The sequence below is a fragment of the Oncorhynchus gorbuscha genome, linkage group LG16, assembly GCF_021184085.1.
Source record: "Oncorhynchus gorbuscha isolate QuinsamMale2020 ecotype Even-year linkage group LG16, OgorEven_v1.0, whole genome shotgun sequence".
NCBI lineage: Eukaryota > Metazoa > Chordata > Actinopteri > Salmoniformes > Salmonidae > Oncorhynchus > Oncorhynchus gorbuscha.
This window is the reverse complement of record NC_060188.1, coordinates 49,231,746-49,259,519: the sequence shown is the minus strand read 5'-3', so window position 1 is coordinate 49,259,519 and position 27,774 is coordinate 49,231,746. Positions and strand designations below refer to the sequence as shown.

General features: G+C 42.7%; 1 protein-coding gene across 3 annotated transcripts in view; it reads right to left on the bottom strand.

Annotated features, from left to right (window-relative positions):
- Positions 1–45: 45 nt before the first annotated feature.
- Positions 46–27,774, bottom strand: part of LOC123999880 (RNA-binding protein Nova-1-like) — a 76,728-nt gene continuing 48,999 nt past the window's right edge. For all 3 annotated transcript variants that reach the window (XM_046305890.1, XM_046305891.1, XM_046305888.1), the window contains 2 exons: positions 14,365–14,531; positions 46–8,868 (listed from right to left, as the gene is read on the bottom strand). In XM_046305890.1, the coding sequence (XP_046161846.1) occupies positions 7,849–8,868; positions 14,365–14,445 (1,101 nt within the window). In that variant the 5' untranslated portion in view covers positions 14,446–14,531 and the 3' untranslated portion in view covers positions 46–7,848. The remainder of the gene's footprint in view (positions 8,869–14,364; positions 14,532–27,774) is intronic.

The window sequence follows — 27,774 nt, the reverse complement described above, 5'->3', positions numbered from 1 at the left end:
ACGCAGAGAGTAGAGGTGGAGGAGAATAAAGGAACAGAAGACAAGTGATGCTAAGATGAACATTTATAATGACTCTTTGTTGCTGTTGCCGTCGCAAAAATAATCTTTAAAAAACAATTCAATATATTAACACTGAAATGCTGACTTCACTGGTAGTCCACGAGTCATAAAACACAACTCACAGATTTTTTTTTACAAACACAATACTACAGTTACATTATATAGTCATTACCCTTAAATCTATTAATGAATGATGTTCAGATAATTTATAATAATAATTAAAAAAAGTTCACAAAAATGACACTTTAAAAATCCTTTCATTCCCTTTTCATAGTTGCTGTTGTCATTAATCAACAGTGTATCGTTATAAAAGGAACTGCTTCTGAGATGTCTCACTGAGGAAAGCAGTAAATAGACTGGCAGCATATAAAAATAGTGGCATGTCATGTCAAATGTCAAACAATGAAGTGTTTTCTGGGAGAAATGGGATTGGGAAGTGAACCATCCCAGTGCTACCACAGCTTCAGTGTGTAGGCTGGCTGGCTTTTGGCTTAATGGAGATTACATTTGGCACTCGTATTGGCAAATATCTCCATTAAAAAACTCCCATCCGTACTTCACTGAAATGGCTCAGGGAAAGACAGTCTTTCAGATTGAGACTGTGTCTGTGTAAAGGCATCCAAGCAAATGCTTAAGTCAAAGGACAAGTGAGGCCTAAACTTTCAAATGGTATCTTCTCTGTCTTAATATAGAGACACTCGTCATTCAGATTGACAAAACTCTTTTTAGTATTGAATAACATTTAACTTATGCTGACAGTCCATTTCTTGAAATGGAAAAACAAAAAGTTTTACAAAATTAAAAACCTAACCCAAAAGAATATTTGCAATGGAGCCAAAGAGGTGTGCAAGGCATTGTCATGCTTTTTTCAATCAACATTTTAGTTAACTTTCAACCCTTCAGAATTATCCGGATGACAAGAAAACAAACAAACAAAATGAAAATTCATACAGTTGTAGTCTCAGCAAAGGTTGGCAATAAACCTGGGGTCAAAATAATTAAAACACACAATGGGTGGATAAGGTCAACTAAGTTCATGGGAGGGTCAAAAAAGGGTCAAAGATAAGGTGCCAGACAACACCACACATAATCGTAATGTCATGTAGGCTGAAAAGATGATGAAGAGAGTTGAGGAGAAGCGGGGGCAAGCAGCCTGAACTGTTTTAGTCCTGTGTGATAGTTCAAAGGAATCCCCCCGAAGAGGAGCATTGGGGGGGGGTGAATATCCAGATGATTCTTTAAAAATATATATATATTTTTTTTTTAAATGTTTGGAATGGTGTTGACTTAGTTTGGCACTCAGTAGTGGAGAGGTTAGAACATTGGTGGGGGTTAGTAGCAGTGTATGACAGAAGAATGAGACAGACACTCAAAACATTCAGTAGTGGAGAGGTTAGAACATTGGTGGGGGTTAGTAGCAGTGTATGACAGAAGAATGAGAAAGACACTCAAATCACTCAGTAGTGGAGAGGTTAGAACATTGGTGGGGGTTAGTAGCAGTGTATGACAGAAGAATGAGACAGATACTCAAAACATTCAGTAGTGGAGAGGTTAGAACATTGGTGGGGGTTAGTAGCAGTGTATGACAGAAGAATGAGACAGATACTCAAAACATTCAGTAGTGGAGAGGTTAGAACATTGGTGGGGGTTAGTAGCAGTGTATGACAGAAGAATGAGACAGACACTCAAATCATGCATGTGGTAAATTAGTTAGGCCATTTTAGGTTATATAGGGTTCTAAAATGTTGTTGTCGTCAAATACACCAACACTGACAGCGGTATGACCGAAGCGATCACATTTTTCCGGTGCTGTATTTGTCTCTGATCTAATATTATATCAGCGAGACCTTGGGATAGCATTCTGTAACGTAACAAACATGGACTCTGATAACCGAACATAGAGACATTGTATGAGGTTTACCATGCTTTCAATGCCAATTTGTTCATAAAAATACTCCCACCGCTAGATTTCAAGGCAGCATAATGCAACATGACAAGGTGGAACAGTTCCACTCTTAAGTTCCCTCTCCCTCTTTTAAATCTAGAATCCTTCATTGAAAAAAATTACAAAGCTGAGGGATGGGCCTGGAGAAATGTAACAACTCAAATTCATAGACAGAGCAATGGATGCAAGGTCTGACTATACATGATATTAACATTTTAGTTTTAACCATGTTTTGAGGTCATAAAGCGTTTGTTTACATCTACATTGTTAGCAAATGTAGATGGAGTAAAACAAGCGTATATTTGGGGTTCTTGCTGTGATACGACAGTTGAACTAAGCTTATGAGGCATGTATAAGTTATATTCTTCAAGGATCAATGGGTATATATCATTAATTTATAAGTAAATAAAATGTATGTAGCAACAAAGGATTCTATCTTCAAAGAGAGATTTGCTCATTGCGATTAACACAAATCTTTGCTAAAAGGAAATGAGAATCGATATTGTGAGGACTCGGATGCCACCTTTTCAGAGAAGTCTGATACACAAAACCCTCTCATCATTCACAAAAAGTTTCATTTTTTTGTTTGTTTGTTTGTTTTTTTACTAAACAATAACATCAGAGCAACAGCAAAGAATGACAAAAACGGCAGAAAATGAACATTGTTTGCTTGGTTTCACATCCAATAATAGGAGATGTAATTTGTAAAAAGTAAAGTGCATTTATGCAACACCAAACATACAGGATAATGTTTACAGCGAATCTGAAGTGTAGTTGAAACATATCTGGATTATGACTATGGCCATGTCAGGCCTACCTGACTATAGCTGAAATTGGTTCTTGACATAATATGTTAACGCTACATGTAGTTGACATTCCAGCCTTGAATTCACATTTAAAGACTGATAAACATTCAACAGAAATAATGAGCAAATGGTAGTACATTCATAGATTAGATCTGGGAATTCAAGCTGTAGTATAAAAAATCGTAAAAAATATTACGCAGGTTTTGTGAGGTTTAACCTGATCCTAAAAAATGCATGCCTGGTATTCTAGAAAGCAAAACACAAGAATAACACTGACTAACATTTTTCGCATTTGTAATACTCCTCATGGTACCTTAAGAAAACAAAATCATCATATCTGTAATAATATAAAGAGATGGACTGTATGAGAATTTGATCTGAAATATGTTGTATTTGGACCAACATGACAATAATTAGAACCCCTCCCAACTTACGACAATAAACCATTTTTTAAATATGAGGCGGTTTTAACGTAAGTGCTCTACAACTGATTGCATGCAACGTTATGTCTTTGAATGTTGCGAGAACACCTCCATTTTTTTTGCATTCATTTTTTCCCCTCCATATTTCACTTTGATACCATGCAATATAAGACGTGCAAAAAGATAACACCTAACTCCACGAAACACATTTTGTCTGATAATGGCTGGCTATGTTATGAATGCTTATAACATGTTATGCTAAGTCCATGCTGGCCTATAGAGACATTTGTGAAAAACAGCAGTGCTTAAGCCACAGGTCAAATGAACACACAGGGGATGCATGGAGTGTAAAACAACATGGATCCATAAAAATCACAATCTTTAGCTCTTACTCTATGTAGCTATGGGGTAAAACAATGCACAAAACAGTTATCCATCCTTTGTTTTCTTAAGTAATGTATTTGATGATCTTTTCTTAACTTAAAAACATTGTTTGATTGGCACCTGATCAGCACTTCTAAACAAGTTATTAATATCTAACATTTGATTGCACATCTACAATTTCAAAAGCTGCAGAAGTCTAGTTTGGCACAGATTGTACTATAGAGTCTATTATTACTGTTACTATCTTACCAATACTGTATAGTATTCTATACACCTAATTGTATGCCCTGTCTTTTAGAGCATCTTTCTAATCAACAGACCAGACATCTTTTCAACTAAAATGTTTTGTATATTTTACTTATCAAATAGCAGCATTTTCATAATTTACAAAAAGTACATGTAAACCTATTAATTCAAAATCTTAGTAATTTCAAAGGTTCATACGACAAACATAACCAAAACACAAAACAGGACAACATGCTACTATATTGCTTCCAATATTCTTTACATTTTTCTTACGGTCAAACTAAATGACAGAAATATGGACGCCATATGATGAGTCATCGTAATGCACAAACAAATAGCGAAGCTAATCTTACTCAGGCTTAGTTGGCACTCTTCATCATCCACACAAAGATAACATAGAGTTTCACATTGTATTGACGAGACGCTGGACTGCATTTGGACTACAAACTAGAATAGCTACAATAACATACATATACATCATGTTGACATGACATATTCCACAGAAATTAATTTCTAGTCATTTTTCAGATAAGAGGATATGCATAAAGGATGTCACTGTTTCAGCATGAGGTCACGAACGAGTTCCCATCTTTCTCTTGCGCTCTATCATGAACTTTTTTTGAAATAAACTCCTGTTTAAAAGGCTGAAAAATAAGTTATGTTTCGTCAACCAACAGACATTTGCTCATTGAAAAAAGATTTGCTTACTTATTTTGCTTTCCAGTAGAAAAAATACATAACCTCTCCTGTTCCCCTAAAAGGTCATATATTACAATATAAGCCTGTCTAAATCCTACTTGTTCCTCTTTTAGTAGGGAATTTGATACCGTAGTTTGAACCAATGTTGCTTGTTGGTCTTGTGGGGTGTCACAGTTTGGAGGCAGTTGTTATCTGTGCATTTTGCCTGGTGAACTCTATGGGCTGTGAAAATATTTGCATACCCTTATGACCTATAGTGCATAACTGCTATCGATCACTTCGGCACTCCCTGCAACCCCAGACATCAGCGCCTATGAGTAGACAGAAATAAGGAGAGAGGGCGAGCAGAGTGGAGGAGAGAGAGAAGGGAATCTGGATATAGGAGCGTTCTAAAATATACTAAAAATACCATATGAAGGGTGGGAGAAATGCCGAAGTAAGTAATGTAATGAACGTAAAAAGAGGACAATGTATAGATCAGACAGCTCTAGAGTAGTCCTCTAAACCAAGTCTAGTTGCATTGCTTATATTACTAAATTCACCTTGATTTGTGCTTGTATTTTAAATCACGTAAACATTTTGTGAGGTTAGGGGCTAAAATATGAAGGTTTCTGAACCCCAAGGGTGGAAGTTACAGATATTTTAACTGGAGTGCCATTTCAAATAACCAGTGCACCATTGAGTACTGTTATAAGTCACAGCACATCCCTTCAGAAATACAATGAAAGGGAAACGTGTATTCAGTGAGTCAAGGTAATGGGGCTCGTGGCTAGTGCCATGCCATGCGGAGTGCTCCAACACATAGTTGATAGTAAGATGAGGTAAAGGTAACTTCTTTCTCGAGCAAACATTCCTTAGAATAACTATTGAGTAGGTAGGTAAGGTGGAGGAGGGGCGTTGTCATTTCACTCATAAAAAGGGAGTGTTGCTTTTTCTTTGATTTTCTGCCGCTATCCCTTCCAGTCCTGTATTACTGAAAGCCAATCACAGAGCTCTGGTTACATAAGGATAAACGCGTGAAATGGAAAAGAGGGTCAGAATAAGATTCAGGGACTGCTGTGCAGGAAAATAAATGTATTAGGAGTCATTTGGGTTAATAAAAGACAATATGGTTGACTGATGACTCTCTTCTTGTGGAGATGTTCCTTATCTCACTGCTCGGCTGGTTTTGCTCTAGAACATGCAATGCGTGTGTGTCAGCTGTAGGCCTATTTCTTGGATATGTACATCAAAATATGAACACTTGGCTCAAGAAGGGACAGGCAACACTGCGTTGTGTCTTCGTTGTGTCTCACAGTGCAGTCATAATAGACCCAGTGTACTCGGATGAAAACCAATGTATAGCAGCGCAGAAGCAAGCAAGGGTAATCTTTGTTTGTTTGAGAATGTTCTAGGAGACAGTTACCCCCCCCCCCCCTGCAATTATCCTTACAGAATGTCAGCTAAATGTTTCAGCAATGCATTATGCACTACTGCCAATATAAGCTAGTGTCAATGTCTGCTTTAGGCAAGATAACAAGTTTGACTGACCAACTGCATAAACTGTTTTGACTCCATATTGGTATTTACTCTGATTGGGAAGAATGGTTCACAACAAACTCCAAATGGTTTCAGTCCAAATGTGTTTCATGGTGACTCCATTTCTTTCTCATTAGTGTCTCTCTTGACTACCAGCCACCCTAAATCTAAAGCAATCGTCTTCTTGTTCACAGATAAGGTTCAAACTGCTTTTCTCAACAAAACTGCTTTGTAGTGCTTCGTTCCCTTGGGGGACTCTTCTGGTTAGATGTTTCTTCAATTGAAAAGGTAATGTAACATACCTCAAGCTGTGTATAGTGCCGTCTTCTCTTTCGGATACAATGCTCCTTCCCATGGGGGTTTAATCATATTTCTACATATTGTCGGAGTATGTCGCAAGGAGCAATATCGGCTGGCAAACTCAAAGTACAGGGCCAATTTATGACAATAGTATAAAATGATTGGTTTTAAACCAGTAACTACGTTATTTGGATCTAAACTGCCCATGATGGTACAAGAAACAGTTTGCCATGGCAACTAAAGGACAACTGATTTACTGGGGTAAAATATTAAGACTGACAATCGTAGCATGAAATCCAGTCATACTTTACTCACATAAAGGCAGAACTAAATCCCGTAAACTATAGATGAGTGGACAATGCTTGGCATTTCAAAAGGGATTTTCAATTTAGGTAATACAGGAGATATAAGCCTATCTGTAGTTATGTTTTCGTAGCACCAAAAGTGGTGTGTATGTGGGTGGCGGTCTACATGTATGAATGATTGTCTATGTGTGTTCCTGTGTATGTGTGTGTACATTCCTGTGTGTCTCATCTATCCTCTCACATTGAACATTTGACCCCTGATCTACACTCATATATAGTTACTGTGCAGTTCTGGGTTAAAACTATACATATCTGTCACTGCAACTCAAAATGTGATCCTCGTTAGTAACAAAATAACAATAATACTGTCTTTACATTCATATCAACCCGAATTCACAGGTTAAAATAATCTATACGTGTTTGAATGAGACCATATTTCAATAAATAATTGATGAAAATAAAAAGTATAACAACCAAAGTGTTAAAATCTTAATTTTGATATGAATCATACAGTGGCATGTCATTTAACAATGTGATATCCGTTAAGAATTTAGAATAAAATGGACGCTTAATGGTTATGGACGACCTCTGGTGAGCATCATTTAACCTCTCTCATGTAGACAAGGACTTTTTTGCTTTGTTCACATGGAGCAAGGTTAACATCAAAGGAAAAAGGCATGAGCAAACATCCATCTCTGCTCTTTTAGCTTGTCTGGAACCTCAACTGACTCTCAACTCACCTGGAGCGGAGGTCTGCAACTGAAGCTGAAAAACCCACACAATGATAGAAGAGTGAAACGGAAGAGAACGAAACCCAAAACAAACCCAGCTATGAGGTTTCTGAATGGGGGTGAACTCATGTGCTCACCCCTGGATCTGCAGCTTGGCAGTGGACCAGTTCAGCTTTACTCTAATCGCCATCATCAAAAGGACTCCTCACAACTTTTTAAAAACATCAGGACCTCGGTCCTAAAAACACAATCACATATCACACAAACTTATCTTGGTTTTATCCCCACCTCTTCCTCCTTTGTGATCTTCTCTTTTTAATACTGAAATATTGAACGGATATTTGGACATTTTCTTCCCCTCGCCGTGACCCTCGATTCCCTTTTATTTTCTCTGTCTCCATCCTTCCTTTATTTTACCATTTTTTTCCCCATTTAGCCCACTTTCTGTGGGTTGGTGGCACGCACACCCTGCTCATACGTGATCCGCTGGCTGATCAGATACTGGGCAGCTTGTGTTGCCGCGGGCGACCCTGTTATGGTAACTTTACGGTTTCGCGTGCCGGGGATGAACTCTCCCTTTTTGGAGATCTGAATGCGGGCGCCTGTCAGCTCCTGGTACTCCACCAGCGTTTTACCACCTTTCCCCAGGATGGCGCCCACCAGATTCTCGGGCACGGCAATCTCCACCACGTCCTTGGCCCCGTCTCCCAGCTTCTCTGTGGCCAGCAGGGAAGAGGCCATCAGTGGGGATGAGGCATTCAGGTAACCGTTGGAGGCCCCTGTGGCGGCAGCCAGTGAGCCCAGGGAGAAGCCGCCCAGGCCGACAGCGGGGTGGCCGGAGCCGCCGGAGGCATCGCTGGCATAGGAGGCCAGGAGGTTAGCGGCGGCAGCAGCGGCTGGGTTAGCGCTAGCAGCCACGGCGGCCAGGACCCCAGAGGCGGCAGCGGGGTTGAGGCCCAGACCCAGGGTGTTGGTGTTGTAGCCATAGCTGGCCAGAGTGTTGAGGGCCGAGGTGATGGCCAGCAGGTCATTGCCAGAGAAGCTGGACATGGTGCCCGGGAAGCCGCCCATTCCTGCCAGGCCGGCCTGGCCCAGAAGGCTGGAGGCGGTGGCGGCAGCCGCGGCTGCGTTGGGGAGGACCTCGGCTGAGTTGGCGTAGGGGGAACCGGTGGGGTTGGAGTTGGCCACGGGGCCTGAGATGTTGGAGTAGCTGATGTTGAGGCAGCTGCTGCTCTGAGGGTCCTCCTGGATCTTCTGCACGATGATCTCCACGGCTTTGCAGTTCTGCTCGGGTTCCCCGCTGATGGTGACCACACGCTCCTGCAGGTTGATGCCTTCAGGCTTCTGGGACAGCTGCACCCAGGCACCCGACTGCTCCATCACCGCCTTGACTGTGGCCCCGCCCTTACCGATGATCAGCCCAGCCGTGCTGTTGGGCACAATCAATTTAGCCTGCAGAGGAATGTTGGGAGCCAGAGGGAGGAGGGGAGGAAGCAAGGGAGAGAGAGAGTGAGTGATTGTTAAGTAGGAAAGAGAGGTAGATAAATATATCTCTCACAGAGTCATTCTACTATCCCAGCCCCCCTGCTTTACTCAGCAATGTGTTAATCCCAGGGGTTAAGGCTACAGCTGTCGTCCAGCTCTGTAGCACCTAGCGGGTGGTTGGCCGTTAAAAATAACCCATTGCCTTCACATATTCCTGACCCTGTCAGGACTCGGGTTGTGGGACAGGTAACCGGTAAGAAGGCTCGCCCCTGTCAGAAAAAGTGTGCGGCAAGTGTGACTGTGTTCTTGCCATGTGCTGACCATGTGTCCTTATGACCAGGTTTGCCATGTCCAAGGTTTTCCATCCAAATTGGGCTACTTTGAAAACAATGTTGTGGGTAAAAATGTTTTGGTGGCGGGCTGCGGGTTTTTGGGCTACTTCTAAGTTGCACTGCGACCGCCATTGCATTTCTCTTTATAAACAAAAATGTATTTCACTATGGCCTAATGACTATGAGGCAGTGAGGCAGGCTGTTGCTGAGTGAGTGAGTGAGTGGTGGGGAGGGCCGGAGGGGTGTTTGTTGAGCGAGCGCAGCAGCAGGCAGCTGAGTCCACTATTGGCTGAGTTTACACGAGTGAGAGGATACATAGCAGCAGACGCGCATGTCATGACAACTTTTTTACCAGTTGTAGGTTATTTAGATTGTCATTATGGAGACAACTATTTATTTTCAACCTTTTTTCCATAAAACTTTAATATGCTAGAACTGATGCGCATCAAGAAATAACGGTGTCATAGCACTGGAAAATTAGATACAAAATTCGCTTGGAGGTGGTTTAAAGTCCATTCCAAATGTCAACTTTGCTTATGGAAAACCATATCAAACTAAATGTTTTATGCATGTTCAATTCTTGGGTCTCGAAGGCTGCGCGAGTGGAAATTTGAAATGGAAGTTATGGATCCCCCTCGTGTGCTTCTGTTATGGGGAAGTCCTCAATGGTACTGACATTTAATTGTGGAGAATGATATCTGTTGGCCATCAAGTAGCCTATTAATTTATCTGCCATTGTAGGCTACTGTAGTCTACCATTTGATACAATAAATATGTTAAAATGTTGATATCACTGGAGTCATTACAAATCAATTAGTGCCACTTGCATAGCCTACCTGGAGCTGGCAAACCAATTTAATAAATAGCCTATATCTTCAGTTTATTGTTATTGTAGCCTTGTGTTATTATGCAGTTATTAATTCATTAAATTGGAAGTTATCAAAGCTCTATCGCAATTGATGATTAGTAGTTAGAATGCATTTGATTGACTGTAACAGTAGTCAGATTAGGCTCAAGAGAAGAAAAAAACACTGTCTGTTGTTGACAAGCATATTCAGGTCATATCCATATTCTTAATATTTGGTTCAGGGATTGAAAGTATGACCCCATCCTCAGTAGCCTATTCCAGCAGGCTATTGGGCAACACAAGCACTTCTTACCTCAAAATCACCTCGCTATTCATGTTGAATAAATGAGTTTGTCAATTTGAACGAAGCAAGCCGCTAAATCATTCTGCTTACATCTTGCCTACATCTTGGCTAGGCTACTGTAGGCTATCTGAAATTAGATGTAGGCCTATCAGGGCTATAGGCTACCTGCATATAGCTAAGATCCTCCTGATTCCTACTTACAAGCAAAAATTAAAGCAGGAAGCACCAGTGACTATAAAAAAGTGGTCAGATGAAGCAGATGCTAAACTACAAGACTGTTTTGCTATCACAGACTGGAACATGTTCCGGGATTCTTCCGATGGACTTGAGTACATCACATCAGTCACTGGCTTTATCAATAAGTGCATCGAGGATGTCGTCCCCACAGTTACTGTACGTGCATACCCCAACCAGAAGCCATGGATTACACATAAAATTTGCACTGAGCTAAAGGGCCACTTTCAAGATGTTGAACTCTCACCTGGAAGCTTACAAGAAATCCTGCTATGCCCTGCGACGAACCATCAAACAGGCAAAGCGTCAATACAGGGCTAAGATTGAATCATACTACACCGGCTCCGACACTCGTCCTATTACAGATTCCAAAGGGAAGCACAGCCGCGAGCTGCCCAGTGACATGAGCCTACCAGATGAGCAAAATCACTTCTATGCTCGCTTCGAGGCAAGCAACACTGAGGCATGCATGAGAGCATCAGCTGTTCCGGACGACTGTGTGATCACGCTCTCCGTAGGCAACGTGAGTAAGAACTTTAGACACAAGGCTGCACGGCCAGACGAATTACCAGGACGTGTGCTCCGGGCATGTGCTGACCAACTGGCAGGTGTCTTCACTAACATTTTCAACATGACCCTGATTGAGCCTGTAATAGCAACATGTTTCAAGCAGACCACCATGGTCCCTGTGCCCAAGAACAGAAAGGCAACCTGCCTAAATGACTCACTCACATCCGTATCCATGAAGTGCTTTGAAAGGCTGGTCATGGCTCACATCAACACCATTATCCCAGAAACCCTAGATCCACTCCAATTTGCATACCGCCCAAACAAGTCCACAGATGATGCAATCTCTATTGCACTCCACACTGCCCTTTCCCTCCCGGACAAAAGGGACATCTACGTGAGAATGCTATTCATTGACTACAGCTCAGCATTCAACACCATAGTAACCTCAAAGCTCATCACTAAGCTAAGGATCCTGGGACTAAACACGTCCCTCTGCAACTGGATCCTGGACTTCCTGACGGGCTGCCCCAAGGTGGTGAGGGTAGGGAGCAACACATCTGCCACGCTTTTCATCAACCTTGGAGCCCCCCTGGTGTGCGTGCTCAGTCCCCTCATGTACTCCCTGTTCACCCACGATTACATGGCCAGGCACGACTCCAACACCATCATTAAGTTTGCAGACGACACACCAGTGCCTGATCACCGACAACGACGAGACAGCCTATAGGGAGGAGGTCAGAGACCTGGTTGGGTGGTGCCAGAATAACAACCTATCCCTCAATGTAACCAAGACTAAGGAGATGAAAAGGAGGACCGAGTACGCACCTTTTCTCATCGACGGGGCTGTAGAGGAGCAGGTTGAGAGCTTCAAGTTCCTTGGTGTCCACATCACCAACAAACTAGTATGGTCCAAACACACCAAGACAGTCGTGAAGCGGGCACGAGAAAGCCGATTCACCCCCAGGAAACTAAAAAGATTTGGCATGGGTCCTGAGATCCTCAAAAGGTTCTACAGCTGCAACTTCGAGAATATCCTGACCGGTTGCATCACTGCCTGGTATGGCAAATGCTCAGCCTCCGACCGCAAAGCACTACAGAGGGTAGTGCTATTGGCCCAGTATATCACTGGGGCAAAGCTGCCTGCCATCCAGGACCTCTACACCAGGCGCTATCAGAGGAAGGCCCTAAAAATGGTCAAATTGCCACCCCAGTCACAGACTGTTCTCTCTACTACCACATGACAAGCGGTGCCGGAGTGCCAAGTCTAGGACAAAAAGTCTTCAACAGTTTTTACCCCCAAGGCAAAAGACTCCTTAACGGGTAATCAAATGACTACCTGAACTATTTGCATTGTCCCCCCCCCCCCACCAACCCCCCTCTTTTACTACGCTGCTGCTACTCTGTGTTTATCATATATGGACAGTCGCTTTAACCATACATTCATGTACATATGTACATCCTACCTCAATTGGCCCAACCAACCAGTGCTCCCGCACATTGGCTAACCGGGACATCTGCATTGTGTCCCGCCACCCACCAACCCCTCTTTACGCTACTGCTACTCTCTGTTCTTCATATATGCATAGTCACTTTAAAACCATATCTACATGTACATACTACCTCAATCAGCCCGACTAACCGGTGCCTGTATGTAGCCTCACTACTGTCATAGCCTCACTACTGTTTTTTACTGTCTTTTTACTGTTGCTTTTATTTCTTTACTTACCTATTGTTCACCTAATACCTTTTTTGCACTATTGTTTGGAGCCTGAAAGTAAGCATTTCACTGTAAGATCTACTACACCTGTTGTATTCGGCGCACGTGACAAATAAAACCAAGGCAAAGTTGAATTGCAATCATAAACCCAGATTTGAGTCTGAAGGCTATTGAAATGACAAGACAATCTCGCAAATGGGCCATTTATAACGGTTTGTAGTCTTAAAATCTGACATAATAACGACATAATTGCCAGTGTTTTTTGCGCAGAGGCTGTCCAACTTTCATCACTCAAACTCTCCTGTCTGATATATTTATAGTCATGCACATGTGCAAAAGGGATTTATTTACAATTATAGACTGGGTGGTTCGAGCCCTGAATGCTGATTGAATGACAGCCGTGGTATATCAGACCGTATACCACGGGTATGACAAAACATTTATTTTCACTGCTCTTGTAACAGTTTTCTTGAGTCGAAGGAGAGGCGGACCAAAACGCAGCGTGGTTATTATTCATGGTTCTTTAATCAAGAAACTATACATGAATAGACTAACAAAACAAGAAATGTGAAAAACCAAAACAGCCCTATCTGGTGCAAACACAGAGACAGGAACAATCACCCACAAAACTCAACACCAAACAGGCTACCTAAATATGGGTCCCAATCAGAGACAATGACTAACACCTGCCTCTGATTGAGAACCATATCAGGCCAAACATAGACATAGACAAACTAGACATGTAACATAGAATGCCCACTCAGATCACACCCTGACCAAACAAAACATAGAAACATACAAAGCAAACTATGGTCAGGGTGTGGCAGCTCTAATTACATTGGTAACCAGTTTATAATCGCAATAAGGCACCTTCGGTGTTTGTGGTATATGGCCTATATACCACTGCTCAGGGCTGTATCCAGGCACTCCGCGATTTGCTTAAGAACAGACCTTAGCCATCGTATATTGGCCATATACCACACCCTCATGCCATATTGCTTAAGTATGCCACGGGTATGACAAAAAAGTTTTACTATTCTAATTACGTTGGTAACCAGTTTACTGTATAATAGCAATAAAGAACCTCTGGGGTTTGTGGTATATGGCCAATACACGGCTAATGGCATCTATCCAGGCATTCTTGCAATATATTCAAATTCCTTTATTACGTCACATCATAGCTCACATTTATTATTTTGATGAAAACCAGATGCAGCTTCTAATGTCATTACAAGTTAAGTCGATATTTCTTCTTAATTGGCCCGATAACGTTATGGAAAAAGGGTTTATTGCATAAATGTGTCAACTCCTCTCGTTGCAGAAAAAATGTTGGCTACTTTTCAGGCCTTCTGTACGGGTTTTGAGTGGTCACTGGGTTAGACATTTTAGTTAGACCTGGAAACCCTGCTTATGACATGTCAATATTGTAGACAATCAGACAGACAATCAGGGAAGGAGCTTTGATCTGTCATGTATGATGGTTGGTCAGGGCTGGCTGACTGAGTGGACCGAGCCTCACCTGTTTGACGCGGTCGGGGTTGACAGTGGTCTGTGGTTGTAGTATGCTGACTGGCTCTGTTTTCTGGGCGCTCTGAGGCATCTCACGGACTTTCTCCGCGATGAAGCTGTGGACGCTATTCAGCGCCTCGACTGTACCCTGTATCAGACATACACGCTCTGTGGTTCCTGTGTGGAGAGAACAGAAAACATATACATCTCGGTGTATCAATACTACTTTCTTTGGGATCGCAGTCTTATGAGAACATAGATTCTTGTGCCTTGGGGTCAGCGTCTGCTATCGCTGTAGTATATCACTTGCAAGAGACTTCCTTGTTGAATTTAAGGAACAGGATTTCTTGGATAAAACATGTTTTTATCAAGTACCTGTTTTACTAAAACTAGTACTTAAGTGTTGCAAAGCAACCTCATTTATAACTTAATAGCTACTTATGCAGTGACTATTTGCAGAAAAAAATGCTCAAGGTTTGATATCACAGTTTCTTTATGCAGTGGTGCTAATTGCTAACCTATCCCATAATATTCCACCCCCCAAGTAGGCACTCAAAAATAGAGCAGCTAAAAGAGTACGATTCCTCCTAAATTATGTAACTCTTCCAGGGCCCTGGAATGCAAGGCCTTTCCTTTCCCCACTGCCCCGTCCATAGTCTCCACACACCCTTCCCTCTTGCAAGTTTCTTTCTACACCCCCGTTGTCGGGCCTACCGGAATTCCGTTGCCATGGTTAAGGAGCTGCGCTGTGGAAACAGGTGATGTAACAGCATGTCCTTTCTACAGCCTGCTTCTCTTCCTTTGACTCCTTCTCTTTCTCTCCCTCTGTTACTCCCCTCGTCTGCCTTACTTTATTTCTCTCCTTCCTTCGCACAGATTCACATTCAAGGCAAACATAAATACGTTTTACCTCATTTAAACCAGCATGTCACATGTGGAACCAGAGGGGGGAAAAAACTTGAGACCACCTTTACTCCACACACAGAGACGCATAAAAAGCCCTCCATTTGGCAAATCTGACCATAATTATATCCTCCTGATTCCTGCTTACAAGCTAAAACTAAAGCAGGAAGTACCAGTGACTCATACATATCCCAACTAGAAGCCATGGATTACAGGCAACATCCGCACCGAGCTAAAGGCTAGCGCTGTCGCTTTCAAGGAGCTGGATCCGGACGCTTACAATAAATCCCGCTATGCCTTCAGATGAACCATCAAACAGGCAAAGCGTCAATACAGGACTAAGATTGAAATCCTACTACACCGGCTCTGATGCTCGTCGGATGTGGCAGGGCTTGAAAACAATTACGGATTACAAAGGGAAACCCAGCCACGAGCTGCCCAGTGGCGTGCTCCTACCAGACGAGCGAATTGCCTTTTATGCTCGCTTCGAGGCAAGCAAAACTGAAGCATGCATGAGAGCACCAGCTGTTCTGGATGACTGTGCAATCACGCTCTTCCGTAGCCAATGTGAGCATGACCTTTAAACAGGCCAACATTCACAAATCCGCAGGGCCAGACGGATTACCAGGATGTGTACTCAAAGCATGTGCGGACCAACTGGCAAGTGTCTTCAAACATTTTCAACCTCTCCCTGACCAAGTATGTAATACACCCACATGTTTCAAACAGACCACCATAGTCCCTGTGCCCAAGAAAGCGAAGTTAACCTGCCGATTACGCCCTGTAGCAATCACGTTGGTAGCCATGAAGTGCTTTGAAAGGCTGGTCATGGCTCACATTAATACCATCAAAGCTCATCACTCAGCTAAGGACCCTGGGACTTAACAACTCCCTCTGCAACTGGATCCTGAACTTCCTGACAGGCCACCCCCAGGTGGTAAGAGTAGGCAACAACACATCTGACACGCTGATCCTCAACACTGGGGCCCCTCAGAGGTGTGTGCTTAGTCCCCTCTTGTACTCCCTGTTCACCCATGACTGCGTGGCCAAGCATGAATCCAACACCATCATAAAGTTTTCTGATGACACAACAGTCCGACAACGATGATATAGCCTATAGGGAGGAGGTCACAGTCCTGGCAGTGTGGTGTCAGGACAACAACTTCTCCCTCAATGTGAGCAAGCAAGGCAGTAATGTAGCGGGTTGAGAGTTTCAAGCTCCTTGGTGTCCATAATACCAACAAACTATCACGGTCCAAACACACCAAGACAGTTGTGCCCTCTTCACGACACCTTTTCCCTTTCAGGAGACTGAAAAGATTTGGCATGGGTCCCCAGATCCTTAAAAAGTTCTACAGCTCCACTATCGAGAGCATCCTGACCGGTTGCATCACCGCCTGGTATGGCAACTGCTCAGCATCTGAACATAAAGCACAATATAGGGTAGTGCATATGTCCCATCACTGGGGATTAAGCTTCCTGCAATCCAGGACCTAAATATTTAACAATTTTATTTAAGTTTTATTTAACCAGGAAGGGCTCATTGAGATTTGAAATCTCTTTTTCAACAGCTTCCTGGCCAAGATAGGCAGCACCAAGTTATTACACAATTACAGACAGACAACATGAAAAACTACAAGTAATCTAGTAAAAAAACAGAGAATTCACAAGAGGATAACAATCATAAAACAGCAAATTAAAAACATTGACAGGTCAGGGAATCTGCCTCAAAATCCTTCATCAATGATTTAAAAACACCAATTGGTTCTTCCAGTTTAAAAGTATTTTGTAAGGCGCTCCAAGCCGATGGCGCAGAGTACATAAAAGCCATTTTACCAAATTCAGTTCGGACATTTGGAACAGTTAGCAGGATAAAGTCCTGCGAACAAAGAGAGTACCCACAACATTTCTAAACAATATAAAAATGCCTTTTTTTTGTTAGTTGTTGAGTATGCAATTTAAAAGAGAAGCCATCATCAATTCAAATTATAAGATATTTATATGAGGTTACAGTCTCAATCTCATTGCCCTGACAGGTAGTAATAGGTGAAAGGTTCAGAGGTCTATTTCTTGCTTTAGAAAACACCACAGTTTAGTTTTGTCAATATTGAGGATACGCTTCAATTGACACAAGGTATGTTGAACAGTATAAAAAGCAGTTTGCAAGTTCTGGAAAGCTTTTGTGAGAGACGAGTCACAACTATAAGTAACAGTATCATCAACATAAAAGTGAAGTTGCGCATTTTGCACATTTGTCTAAATTATTTATATAAATAGTGAATAAGAGGGGACCAAGTACAAAGCCACACCATTACAGACAGACAATTTACCATACATGAGTCCATCAAATTGAGTGCACTGAGTTCTATCAGAGATAGTCAGCAAACAATGCAACTGAATGCTCTGAAAGACCTAGGCTCGACAATCTCTGACTCAGTATAGCATGATCAACTGTATCAAAAGCCTTAGAGAAGTCAAGGACTTCAGTGATATCTTTTAAAACCTTAATGGCTGCTGTAATTGTCTTATGCTTCTTCCTGAAGCCCGATTGGTACGTTGATAAAATAGAGTTAGCATATAAAAAGGTTTCAAATATTTTTGCCAGGGGTGACAGCTTTTAGATTGGCCTATAATTATTTAAAAGAGTTGGATCTCCCCCCTTTATTAAAAGTGGTAGGACAAATGCTGATTTCCAGATCTTTGGAATTTCATTACATCCCAGGGTTAGATTTAACAGATATGTAAGTGGTTCAGCTATGAAATCAGCTGCCAGTTTTAAAAAGCAGGGATCAAGAAGATCAGGACCTACAGGCTTTCTCTGATCTAAGGATTTCAGGGCTTTATGTACCTCCTGCACTGAGAATGGCAAAAAGCTAGAAGTTGGACCAGCTCTCACTGGTTCATCCACACAGGGTTGTACAGAGACAGAGGAACAGCCTACCAGATGATACAAAGTGCTCATTGAAACAATTCTGCATTTCAGTTGTCATATTCAACCACAGAGTCCTTCAATACACATAGACTTAATAGCCTTCCAAAACTTTCTAGGGTCATTCTTGTTATCAGTGGTAACAGACATAAAATATTCAGACCTGGCCTTCCTGAGAAGAAAAGAACACTTGTTTCGTAGCTGCCTAAAAAGAAGCCAATCAGCATCAGAACATGATTTCTTTGCTTTAGACCAGGCTAGATTACGTTTGTGAATAATACAAGACAGCTCAGAAGAAAACTCTGGATTATCCCGCCCTTTAACTCTGAACCTGTGGAATGGGACATGTTTTTTACTATTTGGATTAAAAAGAACATCCTGACAGAATTTCCAGGCAGTTTCCACATCAGGAATAAGCTCAATCTTGCTCCAGTCAAAATAAAACAAATCATGAAAGAAAGCCTGCTCATTAAACTCTTTAAATGTCTTACGAATAAAGCGTGGGTTTGTTTTAGGAACCTTCGTATTTCTAACAGCAACAACAGCACAATGGTCACTTAAATCATTACAGAAAACACCAACCGCAGAATATATATGTGGAACATTTGTCAATATCAAATCAATCAGGGTAGATTTCTCTGGACATTTGAGATGTTGGTGAGTTAATCAACTGGGTATGGTAAGATTCATAGAATTACAATACATTTTATAATCATCAGACTTTAACCAACACCAGTTGAGATCACCAATCAAGATCATTTCACTGTAAAGAAGTTTAGACATAAGGTGCATCAGAGAAGAAAATACATCACCGAGAGCAGAGGGGGGTCTATAACAGCCAATCACAGTTATAGAGAGCAGAGGGGGGTCTATAACAGCCAATCAAAGTTATAGAGAGACCCTTTGAAACCTCAAGATTCAAAGCAAGAAATTCCAACTGTTTACAAAAATAGTTTCAGACTTTGCCACACTTACAAGAAATTTAGTCTTTACATATATAGCCCCCCCCCCCACACACACACACCTTTCTTAACTTGATCAGTGCGATACACATTGTAACCATTTATACAAGTATCCTTTACAAGTAAAGACTTTTTGAGCCAGGTTTCAGAAAACACAATTACATCAGAATCAGTTGATTAAGCCCAAATCCTTACCCCATCAATTTTTGACAACAGGCTGCGTACATTTAAATGAAAAATACCAAAACCAGATCTAGATTTAAAATCAGAGTTTGGAGACATTGCATATCAGGGCAAGGTTTAAGATGCACGTTACCTGATATCAACAAAATTAGAATAACTAGGCACCTCTGTTTAATAACCTTCCACGGCTTCTCTTTTTTAATAGACTTACTGCAAGCTAATTCTACAAGTGAGTTTCCAGACAATACAAAACAGTCATTTAAAACCATTAGACTTTGGTAGTGACACAAGTTCATACTGTTCGCATCATGCCACAAATGCATCGGCACTTGGACGAGTGGACCGAGTGAAAAAGAGCAAATTCCCGCAGACAAAATGTCTAATGGACGGGAGAGCACATTGTCAGATGTCCTCACCCAGCGGCAATGTATGTTTTCTCCAGAGTTCAGTAAAGTCAGTACACAAAGCAATACCACGAAAATTGTCATTTTCTCTGAGATATGTAAAAAATAGAGGCCAAGGAAAGGTAAGGGGAGAGAGTGACTGTATGTATGTATGAGTATGTATGTGAGTGTGAGAGTAGATTGGGTGTGGGGGTTGATTGAGAGAACGGCTTCGGGATTGTTGAGCTGCCTCTGACAGCCAGGCGGAGAGTGAAGAGGAGCAGCTTGGACGAGACACTCCGCAGAGGGAAAGCTGAAGATAGAACCCAGGCCTGCCATAGAGAGAGTTACTTTGGTAAACTTCAAGTAAATAAGTGCAAATGGCTAAAAAATAATAATATCAGAGTTGAGGGAGACCTGCGATCTTTGCACTAGCAAAACAAAATAGTTTGCACTACACAACAAGGAAATTGTAGATTTGCTCCACCATAAATGAATAGGTTATTAGTAGGTTAAAAACTACTAGTCACAGACAAACGACTTGACATGCTGCCATCTTGGATTGACCTATATATTGTCCCTAGAATTTCTAAGCAAACAGCTGGAGGCAGGGCTTTCTCCTATAGAGCTCAATTTTTATGGAATGGTCTGCCTATCCATGTGAGAGACACAGACTTGGTCTTGACCTTTAAGTCTTTATTGAAGACTCATCTCTTCAGTAGGTTCTATGATTGAGTGTAGTCTGGCCCAGGGGTTTGAAGGTGAACAGAAAGGCACTGGAGTGACCCTTGCTGTCTCTGCCTGGCCGGTTCCCCTCTCTCCACTGGGATTCTCTGCCTCTAACCCTATTATGGGGGCTGAGTCACTGGCTTACTGGTCCTCATCCATGCCGTCCCTAGGAGGGGTGCGTCACTTGAGTGGGTTGAGACACTGACGTGATCTTCCTGTCTGGCTTGGCGCCCCCCTCAGGTTCGTGCATTCGGGGAGATCTTCGTGGGCTGTACTCAGCCTTGTCTCAGGATAGTAAGTTGGTGGTTTGAAGATATCCCCCTAGTGGTGTGGGGGCTGTGCTCTGGCAAAGTGGGTGGGGTTATATCCTGCCTGGTTGGCCCTGTCCGAGGGTATCGTCGGACAGGGCCACAGTGTCTCCCAACCCCTCCTGTCTCAGCTTCCAGTATTTATGCTGCAATAGTTTATGTGTTGGGGGGCTAGGGTCAGTCTGTTATATCTGGAGTATTTCTCCTGTCATATTCGGTGTCCTGTGTGAATTTAATAATGCTCTGTCTAACTCTCTCTTTCTTTTCTCTCTTCTCTTGGAGGACCTGAGCCCTAGGACCATGCCTCAGGACTACCTGGCCTGATGACTACATGCTGTCCCTAGTCCACCTGGTCGTGCTGCTGCTCCAGTTTCAACTATTCTGCTTGCGGCCATGGACCCCTGACCTGTTCACTGTTCACCGACGTGCAACCTTGTTCCGGACCTGCTGTTTTTGACTCTCTCTCTACCACACCTGTTGTCTCTAACTCTGAATGATCGGCTATGAAAAGCCAACTGACATTTACTCCTGAGGTGCTGACCTGTTGAACCCTCCACAACCACTGTGATTATTATTATTTGACCCTGCTGGTCATCTATGAATGTTTGAATATCTTGGCCATGTACTGTTATAATCTCCACCTGGCACAGCCAGAAGAGGACTGGCCACCCCTCAGAGCCTGGTTCCTCTCGAGGTTTCTTCCTAGGTTCCTGCCTTTCTAGGGAGTTTTTCCTAGCCACCGTGCTTCTACATCTGCATTGCTTGCTGTTTGGGTTTTTAGGCTGGGTTTCTGTACAGCACTTTGTGACATCGGCTGATGTACAAAGGGCTTTATACATACATTTGATTGATTGAATGATTGATAGATAGATACAGTGCCTTGCGAAAGTATTCGGCCCCCTTGAACTTTGCAACCTTTTGCCACATTTCAGGCTTCAAACAAAGATATAAAACTGTATTTTTTTGTGAAGAATCAACAACAAGTGGGACACAATCATGAAGTAGAACGACATTTATTGGATATTTCAAACTTTAACAAATCAAAAACTGAAAAATTGGGCGTGCAAAATTATTCAGCCCCCTTAAGTTAATACTTTGTAGCACCACCTTTTGCTGCGATTACAGCTGTAAGTCGCTTGGGGTATGTCTCTATCAGTTTTGCACATCGAGAGACTGACATTTTTTCCCATTCCTCCTTGCAAAACAGCTTGAGCTCAGTGAGGTTGGATGGAGAGCATTTGTGAACAGCAGTTTTCAGTTCTTTCCACAGATTCTCGATTGGATTCAGGTCTGGACTTTGACTTGGCCATTCTAACACCTGGATATGTTTATTTTTGAACCATTCCATTGTAGATTTTGCTTTATGTTTTGGATCATTGTCTTGTTGGAAGACAAATCTCCGTCCCAGTCTCAGGTCCTTTGCAGACTCCATCAGGTTTTCTTCCAGAATGGTCCTGTATTTGTCTCCATCCATCTTCCCATCAATTTTAACCATCTTCCCTGTCCCTGCTGAAGAAAAGCAGGCCCAAACCATGATGCTGCCACCACCATGTTTGACAGTGGGGATGGTGTGTTCAGGGTGATGAGCTGTGTTGCTTTTACGCCAAACATAACGTTTTGCATTGTTGCCAAAAAGTTCAATTTTGGTTTCATCTGACCAGAGCACCACCTTCTTCCACATGTTTGGTGTGTCTCCCAGGTGGCTTGTGGCAAACTTTAAACAACACTTTTTATGGATATCTTTAAGAAATGACTTTCTTCTTGCCACTCTTCCATAAAGGCCAGATTTCTGCAATATACGACTGATTGTTGTCCTATGGACAGAGTCTCCCACCTCAGGTGTAGATCTCTGCAGTTCATCCAGAGTGATCATGGGCCTCTTGGCTGCATCTCTGATCAGTCTTCTCCTTGTATGAGCTGAAAGTTTAGAGGGACGGCCAGGTCTTGGTAGATTTGCAGTGGTCTGATACTCCTTCCATTTCAATATTATCGCTTGCACATTGCTCCTTGGGATGTTTAAAGCTTGGGAAATCTTTTTGTATCCAAATCCGGCTTTAAACTTCTTCACAACAGTATCTCGGACCTGCCTGGTGTGCTCCTTGTTCTTCATGATGCTCTCTGCGCTTTTAACGGACCTCTGAGACTACCACAGTGCAGGTGCATTTATACGGAGACTTGATTACACACAGGTGGATTGCATTTATCATCATTAGTCATTTAGGTCAACATTGGATCATTCAGAGATCCTCACTGAACTTCTGGAGAGAGTTTGCTGCACTGAAAGTAAAGGGGCTGAATAATTTTGCACACCCAATTTTTCAGTTTTTGATTTGTTAAAAAAGTTTGAAATATCCCATAAATGTCGTTCCACTTCATGATTGTGTCCCACTTGTTGTTGATTCTTCACAAAAAAAAATGTTTATGTTTGAAGCCTGAAATGTGGCAAAAGGTCGCAAAGTTCAAGGGGGCCGAATACTTTCGCAAGGCACTGTATACTAGGTGGTTTCAGAGGAAGGCCCCAAAAATTGTCAAAGACATCAGTCACCCTAGTCATAGACTGTTCTCTCTGCTACCACACGGCAAGCAGTACCGGAGTGCCAAGTCTCAGTCCAAAAGGTTCCTTAACAGCTTCTACACCCAAGCCATAAAAATGTTAGCGACGAGAGTCATCCTAACCTTCTAACTCAGGGGAGTTTTCTCCTATCAGGAAGACCGGCTGGTTGAAACTGGCCTGTTACTTTTGCGGGTTGACACCACTCTACTCTAGCCAGTCCGGGCCATTTGTGTTCCTTTCCTTTTAACGTGAGTTCATCTCCCCTTACAGAATTGGGTGACACACATCTGCCCTTAGAAGAACTTGTCAACATTTAGGAAATGTCCGTCAAAGTTATCAAAACACACAGCCCACACAGTCTGGCGACGGGACAGGATCTCACTCAAACTCGATCCAACTCTGGCTGGTTGCTGCTGTTCCCATTTTAGAGTCCGAAGTAAAGACATTCAACCATATTGTCTTTCAGTAGATATGCTGTGTGGCATGGACAAAGTATAGTCCCTATGGGGCTACTACTGTAGGTTGCATCATGGGTTTACGTATACTTGTGCCTGTGCCTCAAAGTGCTGTCATACATTGACTGAGACTGGTTAAGAACCGCAATGGTTTCTTTCCAAGTCATTTGGGTGGGATTGAGGTTCTCTGGGAGCTTGGTTTACTTGACAGCGTTATTAGGAGCAGTTATAATATAGGTTCTGATATGTGTGTAATAAAAATTTGAGTAACAGTATGTTTAATCTTAGAGGGAGGTCTGGCACACAGGGCAGCAGTTCCAAAGGCAGAATGAATTACGACCTTGAATATGGAGTCCAGTGGCTTCAGTAAAAGCCTGCAATTTTTTAACTGCAGAGGGCTATAAAGCAGTAACAACTATCTGCGTTTCACTCTGAATACTAAAAGGCTGTCTTCAAAGCATTTCAATGAGGTTACTTAACTATGTAACATGCTTTTTGATCAAACTACCTCACTCAAAATGGACTGACATGGTGTTGTTTTTCAGGGTGTGGTCAGTCTTTCTGTTTTTCGGCTAATCGAAAACATCCGCACCATATTCCTATGACATAACTATTTTATCTGTTAGTGAAGCACATTGTGTAACTTTATATGCTAGCTGAACTGACGGCTAGCTGCACAAAGCAGGGAGCCTGGATTGTTGGTTCTTTGCGCCCTTACCAAGAACTCTCAGCTTAATTTGCAGCTGCTGTGAAATTTGTGTGTGTGTGTGTGTGTGTGTGTGTGTGTGTGTGTGTGTGTGTGTGTGTGTGTGTGTGTGTGTGTGTGTGTGTGTGTGTGTGTGTGTGTGTGTGTGTGTGTGTGTGTGTGTGTGTGTGTGTGTGTGTGTGTGTGTGTGTGTGTGTGTGTGTGTGTGTGTGTGTGTATATACATTAATGCGTGCACGTGTGTACAGTATGAGTGAACATTCTGTCATATGGTTGAAGTAAGGATGCGATTGAATGACAAAAAGAGGGCAGGGGCTGTTCGTTACTAGGCAAACATGCAAACAAAACTCTGTAGATACGGCACAATGCCATCTAATCTGGATAAAACTTCCAAACTATTAAGAACAAGTGCTATGAAAAACCAGGCTCAGGAGGGAGAGAGAGAGGGGAAGAGGAAAATTGGCGTGGTGAGAGAGCAGTTTGAGTACAGCTGGGACTCGGTCACTTCCAAGGAGAGAGAGATTGAAACAGGCTATTTCTGGGACTGCCCCCCTTTCCTCTCCCCTCACAAACAATCATGCATCATTCACACCCTTCACTATCTCCAGTCATCTATGTCAGGCCACCACAGCAGGGCCCAGTAGGACAGTTCCCATTCCCATCAAGGCCTTCCCCCATTCATGGTTTCATGTCTTACAGTGCATTTGGAAAGTATTCAGACCCCATGACTTTTTGAAAACGTTCTTATGTTACATCCTTATTCTAAATTTGATTACCCCCACCCCACATCAATCTACACACAATACCCCATAATGACAAAGCAAAAACGTATTATAATTTTATTTTTTGTAAATGTATATATGAAAAAAAAAACTGATCACACTTACATAAGTATTCAGACCCTTTACTCAGTACTTTGTTGAAGCACCTTTGGCAGTGATTACAGCCTCGACCCTTCTTGGGTATGAAGCTACAAGCTTGGCACACATGTATTTCGGGAGTTTCTCCCATTCTTCTCTGGAGATCCTCTCAAGCTCTGTCAGGTTAGATGGAGGGTGTTGCTGCACAGCTATTTTCAGGTCTCTCCAATGATGTTCGATCGGGTTCAAGTCCAGGCTCTGGCTGGGCCATTCAAGGACATTCAGAATCCACTCCTGGTTGTCTTGGCTGTATGCTTAGGGTCAGTGTCCTATTGGAAGGTGAACCTTCGCCCAAGTCTGAGGTCCTGAGCGCTCTGGAGCAGGCTTTCATTAATGATCTCTCTGTACCCTCCCTCAATCCTGACATTTTTTGGCACCCTTCCCCAGATCTGTGCCTCGACACCATCCCTGTCCCGGAGCTCTACGGGCAATTCCTTCGACCTCATGGCTTGGTTGTTGCTCTGACATGCACTGTCAGGGTGCAGCAGTAGGACCTTATATAGACAAGTGTGTGTGCCTTTCCAGATCATGTCCAATCAATTGAATTGACTGCAGGTGGACTCTCAAGGATGTTCAATGCGAACATTATGCACCTGCGATCAATTTAGAGTCTCATAGCAAAGGGTCTGAATACTTATGTAAATAAGGTATTTCTGTTTTTATTTTTAATACATTTGCAAAGATTTCTAAAAACCTGTTTTTTGCTTTGTTATTATAGGGTATTGTGTGTAGGCTGATGAGGGAAAAAATATTTAATCAATTTTAGAATAAGAATAAGTGTTACAGATTAAGGGGTGATCTGTGCATATTGGTATGAACATGACATGTCAACATAGGCCTCTCATAGCTCAACACAGAATGGAGATCAACTGTCAAATCTCTTCACTGACATTTTCAAACTCTCCCTGACGGAGTCTGTAATACCTACATGTTTCAAGCAGACCACTACAGTCCCTGTGCCCAAGGAAGCGAAGGTAACCTGCTTAAATGATTACCGCCCGTAGCACTCACGTCAGTAGCCATGAAGTGCTTTGAAAGGCTGGTCATGGCTCACATCAACAGTATCCTCCCGGACACCCTAGACCCACTCCAATTCACATACCGCCCCAACAGATTCTCAGACGACGCAATCTCAATCGCACTCCACACTGCCCTTTCTCACCTGGACAAAAGGAATACCTATGTGAGAATGCTGTTCATTGAACGCTGAGCTGTAGTCAACACCACAGTGCCCACGAAGCTCATCACTAAGCTAAGGAACCTGGGATTAAACACCTCCCTCTGCATTTCGCTACACTCGCATTAACATCTGCTAACCATGTGTATGTGACAAATAAAATTTGATTTGATTTGACTTCCTGACGGGCCGTCCCCAGGTGGTAAGAGTAGGCAAAGGAGCTGATCGTAGACTATAGGAAAAGGCGGGACAAACAGGCCCCCATTAACATCGACGGGGCTGTAGTGGAGTGGGTCGAGAGTATCAAGTTCCTTGGTGTCCACATCACCAACAAAGTATCATGGTCCAAACAAACAAAACCTTTTCCCCCACAGGAGACTGAAAAGATTTGACATGGGTCCTCAGATCCTCAAAAGGTTCTACAGCTGCACCATTGAGAGCATCATGACTGGTTGCATCACCGTCTGGTATGGCAACTGCTCGGCAACTGACCGCAAGGCGCTACAGAGGGTATTGCGTACGGCCCAGTACATCACTGGGGCCAAGCTTCCTGCCATCCAGGACCTATATAATAGGCGGTGTCAAAGCCCATAAAATTGTCAGAGACTCCAGTCACCCAAGTTATAGACTGTTCTCTCTGCTACCGCACGGCAAGCGGTACCAGAGAGCCAAGTCTAGGACCAAAAGGCTCCTCAACAGCTTCTACCCCCAAGCCATAAGACTGCTGAACAATTAATAAAATCGCTACTAGACTACTTACATTGACCCCCCCCCCCCTTTTGTACACTGCTGCTTCTCGCTGTTTATTATCTATGCAGAGTCACTTCACCCCTACCTACATGTACAAAAAACCTCAACTAACCTGTACACTAACTCGGTACCGGTAACCCCTCTGTATATAGCCTCGTTATTGTTATTCTTATTGTGTTACTTTTTATTATTATTTTTTACTTTAGTCTATTTGGTAAATATTTTCTTAACTCTTCTTGAACTGTACTGTTGGTTAAGAGCTTGTAAGTAAGTACAACCAATCCTTATCCCAGTCTGCTGTTCCCACATGCTTCAAGAGGGCCACCATTGTTCCTGTTCCCAAGAAAGCTAAGGTAACTGAGCTAAATGACTAGCACTCACTTCCATCATCATGAAGTGCTTTGAGAGACTAGTCAAGGACCATATAACCTCCACCCTACCTGACACTCTAGACCCACTCCA